Source organism: Aphidius gifuensis, linkage group LG2 (genome assembly GCF_014905175.1).
Source record: "Aphidius gifuensis isolate YNYX2018 linkage group LG2, ASM1490517v1, whole genome shotgun sequence".
Taxonomy (NCBI): Eukaryota; Metazoa; Arthropoda; class Insecta; order Hymenoptera; family Braconidae; genus Aphidius; species Aphidius gifuensis.
In genome coordinates this window covers 27,384,459-27,397,734 of record NC_057789.1, presented here as the reverse complement: position 1 = coordinate 27,397,734, position 13,276 = coordinate 27,384,459, and the positions used below count along the sequence as shown (strand labels likewise).

Genomic DNA, 13,276 nt, shown 5'->3' with positions numbered 1-13,276 from the left:
GGGAGAGGTATCGTAGGGACACAGCTGCATCACTGCTCTAATTTTTTTTTTCTTTTTTTTTTTTTAATTTCTCTTTTATTTTCATCCTTTCTTTATACTCGATATTTTATTTTCATTTTCTTTATTATTTTTTGCTTCATATATATTTTTTTTGTTCTTGGGAACATATCATCGTTTTTTTTTTTTTTCTTTTACACTTCACGTAATTGCTTTTTGCTCTCCAGATTTCAGTTCCAGACGCGACGATATTAGATTGGATATTATCGGCAAGAACTCGAGTTTTATTCTTTTTTCAACATTTTATTATGTTCCACCGTTTTACCCATGAGATCTTGAGCTTCCCTATAGCCAAAAAAAAAAAAAAAAAAAAAAAAAAATATTTGATGCGAACCGGGCAGCCTGCAGCCAGGTCTCTATATAGAAAAAAAATGTCTAGCAGTTGACCAGTCACGAGATTAAAATTTTCCTTTCAATCATAAATTTATAAAATAAAAATAGAAAAAAACTTAATAGTAATTTAATAGTTTATTGTTCCGGAGAAATAACACTCGAGACGACTGCCAATTAAAATGACATTTCCATGAATAAAAAATAAAATACAAAAATCAAACCTGAGATATAAATTGAGTGACTCAATTAAAAATAAAATCAATCATTGATTTTATTGAAAAAAAAATATATCTAAAATTTAATTTCAACTAATCTCGTGACAGGTCATAAATATTGTGCTTACATTTGTTTTTTGTTTTAAATTTCAAGTATTATCATTGTGAGAAAAAAACAGCAAAATAAAAATAAAAAAAAATTCATAGAAAGGTATTGATGATTATTTAATTGATGGGGAATTATTTCTTTTTTTTTTTTTTTTTATAAATTAGAAAATACACAGATTTACGCACATGCACACGAACATACACACAAGCTAGAACGAGCCACTTGTATTTTCGTTTTCGAAATTCATCATTAATGTTCAATTATAATTATTATTATTCAATTAACATTGTACATGTAATTATAACAAAGAATCTCTCATAAAATTCAAGAATCATTATTTTTTTATTTTCAATTAAATCAATTTTTCATTGTGAATAAATTTCGAAAACTCTCGTGGCTCGTTTTACTAAACTAGCGGGATGTGACGGTAATTTTAAATTTTCTAAATAATTAATTAATTAATAAATAATTTAATTAATTAATTATAAATGCAACTAATTATATATTAAGCTAAACACGGCAAATTGCAATTGTTACACAAATAGTTATGACTCACAATTAATGTGACAAATGATTTTATAATTAAAAATTTTTTTTTTTATTCAATTACTACCAATTATTATTAATAATTATTTTATTTAATTTTTTGACGAATTATTTAATAGTTAATGAAATTTTGATAAATTTTAGCTCCTACCACTATATGACTACTAAACAAAAATTTTATTGATCATTATACCAATTAATTTTTTAGTATATTAATTGAATTTTAAATTTTAATTTGTTTTTTTTTTTTAATTGCGATTGCAGTCTATTCATCAATTGCCTATTTTGAGGCCAGTTATTTATCGAACTGTCTGCAAAATTAAATTTTCGCATTTTATTTTTTATATGAATTTTTGTCTCGACACTGAGCTGAAAAAGAAAAATAAAAAGAAAAACATGAGACGTGTATAATTATCACAAATTTATAAAAAAATATTTAATTATTTAAATAAAAATAATGAGAAAATAATTTTATTTTTTCTTAAATCAATATCATTAAAATATTCACAATCACGTCTCAATATTTTCGATTATAATTTTCAATTTTTATATCCGCAATTAATTATAAAACATAAATTTATTAAACAACGATTTTAAATATGTGATCCTAGAAAAAATTCGTATCAAAAATCCAATCAAAAATTATTATTATTTTATAATGTTTTTAAAAAACTATTATTGTTTTTTTTTTTACTTAAATTTTAACGTATCGCTTTTGAATACCACGTAGCCAATTATTGAAATTTAACTTGGCGCATAAAGTCACTGGGTGTCTTTGATGGAGTTTTTATTTTTTCATTATTATATATAATTTTTTTATCATTGGTTAATGATGCTTCTTGTATTATTTTATTGCAAAGAAGCTAAATAATAAAAAATTAACGATCCATTTGAGTTAATGGCTCATGTCGTTTTTTTTTTTGTTTTTTTTTGGTGACAAAGAACCATAACATATTTGTTAAACACCCAGTAAAATTTCAACACTAGTGTCTTAAGACTTAATGACTATATCATGAACGATTTGCAATCCCGATGGAGCGACTTCTCCCATTATTTGCATTTGTCTCATTCCCTTTGGTCCGCGCTACCAGCACGATTTGCAAATTTTATTATTATTTTTTTCAATTTGTTTTTTCATTTTTTAAAATTTTAAATTCATTGCAAAATTAGTTTGGATCGCGTTTCCATGCCTGCCGTTCCGTCATTTTTATTAATTTTTTATTTTTTTATCTTCGCAATTTTTCATTCCACTTGAAAGTTTAAAGTAATATTTCAGAAAATTTCTAAGATTATTAAATGATTAAATATTCGAGGTGTGTTTAGTACGGTAAACTTTGACGACATTGTTTTTTTTTTTTTTTTATTAATTTCAAATTACTTAATATCGAGTAATACATTTTTTAAATTTTTATTTTCAAATGACTTTTAAATCTGCGATTTATTTTTCTCTCTTAAATTAATGACACTCTAATTTTGATAATCTCACAATTCTTATTTTCAAAACATTAATTTTTCTTTTTTTTTTTTTCCACAATACAAATGCCAATTGTTAAAAAAATAGGGTACAAAAATTATTATCCTACCAATTTGTTTTTTTTTTTCTTTTCGAAATCTTAATCAAATGAACAATTTCTTAATACAAAATTTTTATTCTCAATTTAGTTGTTATTCTCAATTCTTAAACACAGCCGAATTAAAATGTACCGAATTATATTCTACGAATTAAATGTATTAAAATTTTCCAATTTAGATTCGTTTAAATTAATTTTTTACTTAAATATAAATTAAAAATTAAACAAAATTAAAAACACAAAAATGCTAGAAATAAATTCTACCCTTAGTCCGAATAATTTATGATTTACTTTGATTTAATTTTAATTTGCATTGTCGTGCAATTATTCCGTTGAATCGAGTGAAGTTAGTTTTTCATCGAATACTCGGATTGATTAAATAAAATAAAGAAAAAAAAAAAAAAACACCCCGTCTGATTGCCGTCCTAAAAATTATTACGTCTGCCTTTTGATGTTTATACTACTATCTACCCAATAATTATCACTAATCAAATTTTTAATGACAATAATTATTATTATTATTTAAATGATTATTATGAATTAACTATGTGTTACAATGAGAAGGGATAAAAGCACATTTACACATCATTCAATCGCTAAAATTTTTAAATCAGCTATGAAAATGGATTTTTATTTTAAACTAATAAATTTCTTCTTTTTTTTTTTTTCATTAAATTTGTGAATGCGAGGTTTTTTTGGCTTATACACGATTTTATTCTATTTCAATATTCTTTGTTTTATATTTAAATAATTTTTTTCTTTCTTCATTTCATATAAACTTTAACCAATTTTAAAAAACTTTTTTTTTTTTTTTCAATATAAAATCTCCCATTTATCATTTGCAAATATTTTTAATGTACAAATTTTTATTTTATTAAAAAGACATATCTTTTTCTCAACTACATTATGTGATTAATAATTTAAAAAAAAAAACATCATTGAGATTGATTTTGCTATTTTAAAATGTAAATAAAAACAACTAAATAATAATACCTGAGCATTATCTAAATATGAATAAATATATTTTTTAGTTTTTAATTTTACTACTAATGATTATTGAATTATATATTCATGAAAAATGATGATTATTGTAAAGCAACAAATTCTTTATTATTATTACTTTTTTTTATTTAGAAAAACCTGACCTTCATCGGAGTAGCAATTGTTAATCGATCTCATCATTATTGACCCTTGTCAGTATTATTATTATTTTTTTCTTTTTTGTAAAAAAATGTTTTCATTGTCATAAATTTTCATCTATTTTATTGAAAGACACCCGGCGAAGGTCAGAGAATTTTCTTAAACATTGATGATAAATCAAGTGTAATTTTTTTACTGTAATTTTGTTGTTAGTTTTTCGAGGCAAACGCCTACATTATCGTTTTTATGATTATTTTTATTATTTTGACTGTGGATAAATAGGTCACGATATACATAATAATAACAATATGATTCTTATGTACATTTGTACCTTTGCCAAAGTGTTTTTTATATTTTTTAAAAATTGCTAAGAAATTTATCTATTGATACAAATATTTACTCAACACTTATCTGATTTTTTTTGTGGCAATTTATTTTCCCTTGGCAATTCGATATATTTAGTATTTTTTTTATTTTTTTTTATATTGAATGGGTGGAAGACGCGATTATTTCAACGTCAAAAAAATGCCCAAACATAAACGAATAAATATATTTTATTTTAAAAATTGTATATAATCAATCAGTTATAAAATTAATTGTTTTATTTTCTTTTTATGTTTAGATGAGGAAATAGTAACTGAGCTTTTATTAAATATGAATTTTTAAAATTAAAAAACTTTTTTTTCTATAGCACACATGTTATAAAATTTATTTATGTATAAAAAAGTGTAACAATAATTTCAAAATATTGTGCACCATAATTAAAAAAAAAAAAACAAAACAATAATTTATTTTTTTTTATATTATTGATTTTATTTGTGCACACTGTTGATGTATAAATTATTAATATCTAAAAAATTTTTCTAACATTAAATTAATAAAAAATAAAAATTCCATTTCCTCTATCTGTTATTTTCAGTTACATAAATATTATCAAGCATAAATATCCCTAGACTCAAATTGTTATGATAGTTGTCAGCCACAGCTAATTGTCTAATCCCGAAATCGTTATTATTTTTTTTATATTAAATAATTCATCAAGAGTTATAAATATGTATTAAATATATTTTATTAATTTCAATCACTATTTTCCTGATAACATAATGTCAAATCCGTACGACTTAATCGGATATATATAAATGAATAATTTATCCATTTACAAACGTATATGCTATAAATTTTTCTTTAAAAAAAAAATCATTTCATTTGGAATAATTCAAGTTTTTTCATATTATTTTCTTTATATATATAAATAATTTTTTTGCTTTTCATATATGAATATTTTATGTGCACTGATTTATGCAATAAATTTATCAATATGTATATTATAATTTATTGTGACATGCTATTGCCGGTACAGCCATTTTTAAAATCTATATCGTACATTCGATTCCATCTTTTAATCATTTTACTTTACCTATTTATAATACCTTAATCATTTTCAATTATCATTTTTTTATTTTTTTATTTATTTTTACCTGAGATTGTACTGTAGATTAATAAACTGCTCATTTGTGTTTTTTATTTCTTATAAAATTTTACGAATGAACGTTTTAAAAAAAAAAAATTGGGAACGATAACTTTGACGTGTTGCCAGACACCTGTTTAAAACTCTGTCCAAAATTTTTATACTTTTTTATTATTTTATTTATTTTTTTTTGGTAAGACTCAAAAACTTTCATAATGATAATTTTTTAAACTCTATTCAATATATCAACTACTCATAACCATTTTGTTAAATTTAATTTTATTTATTCTCACAAATCAGATCGACACCGTCTCGACTTTTCTGCTGTGCTCGACAATATGAACTATGATTTTTTCATTTAAAAAAAAATTGTTATTATTTTATTGTTTAATATATATTTTTTTTTTTTTTTTTATCCCAGCACGATATATATTTATGGGTCAGGGCAAGACGACGGACGACATTTGGTACAAAATAGCAATCAGGGTTTTGGGGCTTACCGGCCAGTGAATATTATACCCATAAATTTCTCTCTTTAAAAAACATCAATACAATTATTTTACTGCTCCGTCATTAATTCACTTTTATAATTTTTCATATTTTTTAATTATTTTTTCACTCGATTCGCTTATTGCAGAGATGATTCACAGGAAAAAAATAAATATATTAATTCAAACTAATAGCAGTGTTATATATACAAAAAGAATTAAACAAATTTTTTATAAATTAATTTATTTTAATAAAGATAAATAACATTGTGACTTTTAAAAATTATTAATATTATTTTCTCAATGTTTATTTGATAAAAAAAAAATCGTATCGAACTTTTTTTTTTACAATTTTTCTTGTGAACCATCGTTTATCTTTTGCGTCAATTTTTTCATATGGGATTTATTATTAACTTACGTATCAAAGGTACAAAATTCCTGGGATCATCGGAATAGAAAAAAAAAAAGAAACCTATTATTACGATTTTATTGGTAAAACTTAATGGCTAGACCTCGGGCTAGACTAATTTACCATAATTTTCATTGCTTATGTAAAAAAAAGACTATATATTATTATAATATTTATTTATTTATTCTATTCAACTATTATATATTAATGTTGATTAAATTGTGTTTTAATTAATTTATTAATTATTACTTTTTTAATATTATTAGAAAAAGAATCGTGGCGCGTTAATTACTATTATTTTTTTTTCATTAAAATGCAGTTTGTTAAGTCTTTTATTTTTTTTTTTTTGTTTCTTCATTTGATTTACTTGTTTTTATATATTTTATTTAGAGATATTTAAATGCTTTTGTTGCTCAAAATTTATAGATACTCACGCCAACGAACTCGTACTCATAATATTCACTAAAAACGTTAGTAGATATATCGGGTATTTTTTATATAAATAAAAAAAAACTAATGAAAACCAAAAAAAAAAAAAAAAACAACGAAAAATACTACAATTTTTTTTAAAATTTATTTTTTTATTAATTTGTTTTTCCCGCTACTATGTTCTTGTTTCAACAGACTTTTTCCTCTCGCCCATTTCGTCGGTTTTGCAAACGTGATTTAAAATATTTCGAATCTAAACACGTTGCATAAAAAAGCACGACGAAACTGATACGTTTAGAATGAAAGGTGGATTGTGTATTTTTTTTTTTTTTTTTTTTTTTATGTTTTTTTTATTATTTATTATTATTTTGTTAATATAATTTATTTAAAGCTTATATATTTACGATGTTTTTTTTTTTTTTATAATTTAAAGGACAAATAAAAAACAACAAAAAATAAAAATAGAAAAACGACTTACTAATATCTAATAGAACGGTTGCGTACTGAGTGTTTATCTTAATTCTAAACATTATTTATGAAATGGCTCTTGATTACTAATATAGATATAAATAACACTAAAACATTTTTTAATTTATTATCTAGGAATATAGAAACGACGAAGTCAAAGGATTTATTTATTTTAATAACGTGAAAATCACGTAGGTATGTTTAACTAATATTTATTTATTAAGAATGAAATAATCTGAACAAAGAGGGGAAAAAAGAAACGGTTGCACCGTAATTTAACTTTTTTTTCCTTAATTTTTTTTTTTTTTTTCTATCATTTTTTTAAAATTTAATTGCTGTACGTTTTGACGTTTCGGCAAATCTGACTAAATTTTATAATAATAAAATTGAAAACGGGTAGGGAGTACGCACAATGTTCTCGTAACAATGTCCGCTACCGAAATATCTTCCACGTTTTATTATTATTTTTTTTTTTAAACCAAACATCATTTAATTTTAATTATCAAAAAGGACAATTTTTTTTTTCATTTTTTATTGTCGCGACAGCTATGCCGCATGTGAAGCGGTTTAATAAATTAAATAGGGGGAGAAGAGCTTTAAAAAATTGATAAAAATTAAAAGAAAAAAATAGAGGAGAAAAAAAAAAATGAAATAATTAACAATTTGGAAAATAAAAAAATGTTTTCATGAGGTATTTTGGCACTGTGAGAAATGTATAGTCGTGATTAGATTTAAAAAATGATTTGTCTTGTCGATTTGATGAATTAAAATGTTCCTCTATGCTTTGTTTTTTTCTTTATAGTAATTGTTTTTCTTTCATATATATATATTTTCGATTTTTTTTATTTTTTTAAAAATTTTTATTAAACGATTATTTAAAATTTATATGCTGTGCTGATGATTATATGTAAACGTGTTGAGGTACACACGGTCAATTAATTCTACGTTTGAGTTTAGGTGGAAAACACATAATTATATAAGGATATTTTTTTTTTTTTAACACTCGGGGACGGTCGCCATTTTGGGCATGCAGCAACGACCAGCATCGCCAAGAAAAATTAAAAATTCAATTTAAAAAAAAAACAAAAGCAAACAAGAGAGTGGTAATTTGTTCTCTGAGAAAATTCGAGTACTTTTCATTCCTTTGGCAATTTTTTTTTTTAATTATATTTTTTTCTTTTTTTTTTTGCCTGTCTGGTCGTTTAACTTAATTTTTTTTTCGCACAATTGACAACAATTTGCCTTCTACAACCCTCGAAAACTGTCTGCAATATTTAAAAAAAAAAATGATAAAATAAAACTAAAATCAAAATAATAAATAAATAAATAAATAAAAAAAAAAAAAACAAAATGTTTAGAGCACTAGGCAATTTGTTATTTTTTTTTTCACCTCATCAAAAACATTTTGTAAAGTCTTTCGTACTTTTTTTTTTCTTTATAAGTTATCAACGATTCCCAGTATACTTATAAATTTTCCTTTATATTATTTCCAAAGATTTCGATTGAAAATTTAAAAAAAATAATAAATAAAAACCAAGACAATTTTGTTCTTTTTTTTTAATTTTAAAAACAAAACAACATAGTTGTCCTAGACGAAATCTTATTAATTTTTTTCCTCCTCATTATTATAAACTAATAAAATGTTAAAAAAGAAAACAACGATTATTGATTATCTAAGTAACAAACAATAGTATTTTTCCCCCTAACAAAAATGTGTATGTGAGTGTGTAATTTTTTTTTTTTTTTAATTTTTATATCTCTTACATGTCAATTTTTAAATTCATGTATTTAAAAAAAAAATTTCTTCATAATTTTAATTTTTTTAATCTTATCATATGCTATTTAGATATTATCAATATTAATAATAATATAATAAAAATTAATTAATATTAAAAAATAATAATAATAATAATAATAATTCGACTAATACATGTAAAATGGTGTGCTTTATGTTGCCTATTATTTTTTTTAAATTATTCTTTTACTTTATTTTTCTTTTTTATTATTTTTTTTTACTTTAGATATCAAGTTGCTCACAGCAGCATTGAATTAATTTTTATATTATTTTTTGGTTTGTGTATGCATGTGCCAATCAATGTCAATGTCTATACATTTTTTTCATAATATTTCTGTCTGTCTTATCAATGTTTGAATGGTTCATTACTTCAGTACAACTTTCAATTGTTTATAGTCCCATCATTGTGCACAAGATAACTTGTCGTATTTTTTTTTTCAGACAGTCACGTTGTTGTGCAAAACGATGGGACAATATTTTTACACAAAATAATAATTCAGACGTCTACTATTGAATTTTAAATGTAAGAAAAAAAATAATAATTTATATCAATTGATTAAACACATACGTACACGTGTATATAAACGAAAGAAAAATAAAAAAAAAAAAAAGTAAATTAAAAGAAAAATAAAGTTAAACAAATGAGCTAAAAAAATTATATTAAATTTAAAGATAATGATTTGAATAAATGGTGTTTTTCAAAAACACATTTAATGAAAATTATCTTAAAGACAATTAAATTATTTAATTAATCGATGTGTTATCGATTTTAGTACGGCTATATTAACACAATTACTTGTCATCATCGTTTGACAATATTTCAGTTGCAAAAATTTCAGCTAATTTAATAAAACATTTCTCAGCATCCTCTTCCATTGTACTTGAATACAAAGAATTGTCTATTTTCTGTAATTGTTACGGCCACTGACTATACAGCTGAAAATGATCACGAGTGAAGCATGATGACAATGGTTTAACAAAATGTGCATCAACAACACGACAATGTGGACAGGCAAATACACGACTGTAGTCTGAGTAAAAATTTAATCGTTGATGTGGATATATCAGTGGTTTTTGACAGCTGTTGCACTGTAACAAATAAAAATTCAAAAAAAAACATAAAAAAATTGTAAATAATACAACAAAAAAAATTGATAATAAATAAAAAATAAAATTATCCTAAAAAAATCTCCAAGAATAACAAAAGGATATTTACAATTATTATCTTTTTTTATTTTTTTTTTTGGGATTTAGTTTATTTTTAAATTTATTTATACTAACCATTAGACGCTCAGTGCAACACGGCATTGCAGCAAATATGTCATAGCTATACATTGTTCCAAGAACAAGACTTGAACCATCCCATGGTTGTGTGCATACACGACAACGTACTGATGCATTTGTACCACTACCTTCAAGACAACCCATGCAAACTGCTGACAAATATTGTGTGCGACCTTCAACCTTGACCTGATTAAAAAATATAAATTTATTCAATTATTTTTAATATTTATAATTATTTATATTTATACTATTAATTATACCGAGTATTTTCATTTTTATAAATGAAAAATTTCGATTTAATTAGTTAAAAGCTAAGGGTTTTTTTTAGAATAATTATTATTGAAAAAAAAAATTTTAATTTAAATTACTTTTTAAGTAGGGATGTTTTTTTTTTATGTCCAAGACAAATTGAGAAAAAATTGACACCCTATTTTTGGAAGGTAACGAGACGATGGTGAATGCTTAAAGTGATTATATATTTTCAATTTTTCTTGGAAGAAAAAAAATAATTTATTACGTGGTAAATTAAATTTGCTATTTAAGGATATTTTTTTTTAAATGAAAAATGAATGTAGTATTATTGACAATGAAATGTATTTTAAATAAATAAAAATGAACATACCTCAGCACAAGAAAGTGAATGTTGACGAGGTGATAAAAAAAAGGTACCATCGACAAGTGGATACCTGTCGAAGACTAGCATAGCCGCTCGGCAAAGTACGCAAGATACTCTTGACCATTGTAAAGCTGCCAAAGTTGACAGTATAAAACATCTAGTGTCATCATTGCCATGATTTCCTTCATCTTCCATCTGTAACAATAATTAAAAAAAAAACAAATTAATATAATCAAAAAATAATGTTTCAATTTGTTTATATACAAGATGAGCAAAAAAATAAAATAATCATTGTTAAAGACAGTCAAGAAAAATTGTATATATATGTTAATAGTAACAGAACGATAATTTAAATATTTTAAAGTTGCTCGTATAAAATTCCCTTGGGTAATAACAAAATTTTGGGGTTGTCAACAAAGGTTTCATTTTATTAGTCCAGCTGAATCGTTAAATTCACGTTGATTCTTCTCTCATCCAAATATTCTCACACCTACTATTAAACTTTATATACATTTTACGTATAGTTAAAAGTATCGTGGTAAATTTTGAATCACCATTATAACAACTATATATAGTAATTTAAATATCGCGCAAAAGGAGTATTGCATTGAGGGCAAAATTTAGTACGACGCCCTTCACTTTCTTTACGCTTTGAAAAGTTGGACATTTACTACCATCGTAAATTAAATACGGGTATGATCGTAAGACCAGTTTATGTGCCAACATCTAAAACAGCCCTGAAACTTTAAATAATATACCCCTGTCAATGAAAAGAAATAAAAGTGAAAATTAATTTAAAAAATAAAAAAATTGAGATAGAAGAAATGAATGTGAATATAGAGTTTGTCAAAGACAAAAAGCAAAAAAAAAAAAAATTGTGGTTGATTTAGAGGATGAAGTGGGTTGGTTACTCGTTAACACACCCTTCAGGCTTTCAGTGGCATCGTTAACGATCCGATAACATTACGATACAACTAATTTCAAGATATAATGTTCAACAAAAAATCAACTGAATGAAAATAAGTAATTTTTTTTTTGCTTTTCTTGTAAACTGTCTTTCGGAATAAAATTTTCAAGTAGATAAAGACTTTTTTAGTCAGACCATTAAGTAAAAATTGTGGTTTTCACGTTTTTCGATTAACCCAAACAGTAGATAGGGTAAGTTTATGGTCAGACCTCGATCACTGAACTAGTTTTTCCACTTACAAAAGAATAAAATGCAAAAAAAAAAAAAACTAAAATTTTCTTTTTATTTATTTATTTTGAAATAAAAGAATTGCTAAAAGGTTTCGATAATTCTCACTGACCATTTGGGTTAAAAAAAAGAAATAAAAAAATAAAAAGGCAGGAGGGGTCTTTTTACAGGACTTCAAATTTATAGGAAGGTCATTTTACCAATTCGTCTTGGACCATGACCACCAAAAAAAAAAAAAACCATATGTACACTATTCCCAATCGTTTTATCTCACTTTTTTTTTTTTTTTCACTAACATACCCTTATTTTCTTTGACGAAAACATGCTTGGCATGGTTTTACGAGAAAACGATCTGTGGCACCTCTTGGTTTACGTGCAAAATAATAAAAAAATAAAATATAAAATAAAAAAAAAACATGGAGAAAGTGTAGGGTGAAATACCCATGGGATTATTGTGAATGTTTCTGAGGAAGCTCTTATTTAGAGCTTTAACACCACTGGTGACTGGTCATTGGTCCCAGGACAATAAAAGTTGTTATGTGAATGCTTCTTAAAACGATCGGTACATACACAAACTCTGCATAATGTCAGCATAAACTTGATAATTTTTTCCCTTTTTTAAATGAGCTATATTTTTTTTCAAATGATTTTTTTAATATATACCTTTTTGTTTGTTCTAAAAGTAGTTAAAAAATAAAATCTTTAACAAGCTGATATATTTAAATTTACTGGGTGTATATAGAAGGTGTCTTTTCTCTTTTTTATTATTTTGAGTATCTAAGCAGAATATATATGTATAAAAAGCTATTAAACTAAAATGTATATAAGATACAATCTTAATACCACCCCCTTCTCCAACAGATGTCACGTTTCAAAGTGCTCATATTGCCACATTTACGATTCACCCAACTGGCAGTCAACCATAACCTTCCACCTCCTGTCCTAAACCACTAAAAAAACGTGCGTAATGTTTTATATATATATTTGAAAATATAAAAAAAAAAAAAGAACAAAAAAAATTTACGTAAAAATGCTATAATAAATATATCAGTCAAAATACTATATAAAAAAAAAATGCCCAATTCTCTCGAACAGTCTTGAGATTGTTTTATCGCAATTGCAAAGTGTTTGTCAAATGGGGAGGGTGATAGAT

The 13,276-nt window shown here is 24.0% G+C and overlaps 1 protein-coding gene across 1 annotated transcript in view; it reads right to left on the bottom strand.

Moving 5' to 3' along the window:
- Positions 1–524: 524 nt before the first annotated feature.
- LOC122849995 (headcase protein) overlaps positions 525–13,276 on the bottom strand; it is an 81,005-nt gene continuing 68,253 nt past the window's right edge. The window contains exons 3-5 of the mRNA XM_044148947.1: positions 10,935–11,123; positions 10,310–10,498; positions 525–10,117 (exon numbers count right to left, since the gene is read on the bottom strand). Of these exons, the coding sequence (XP_044004882.1) occupies positions 9,944–10,117; positions 10,310–10,498; positions 10,935–11,123 (552 nt within the window). The 3' untranslated portion in view covers positions 525–9,943. The remainder of the gene's footprint in view (positions 10,118–10,309; positions 10,499–10,934; positions 11,124–13,276) is intronic.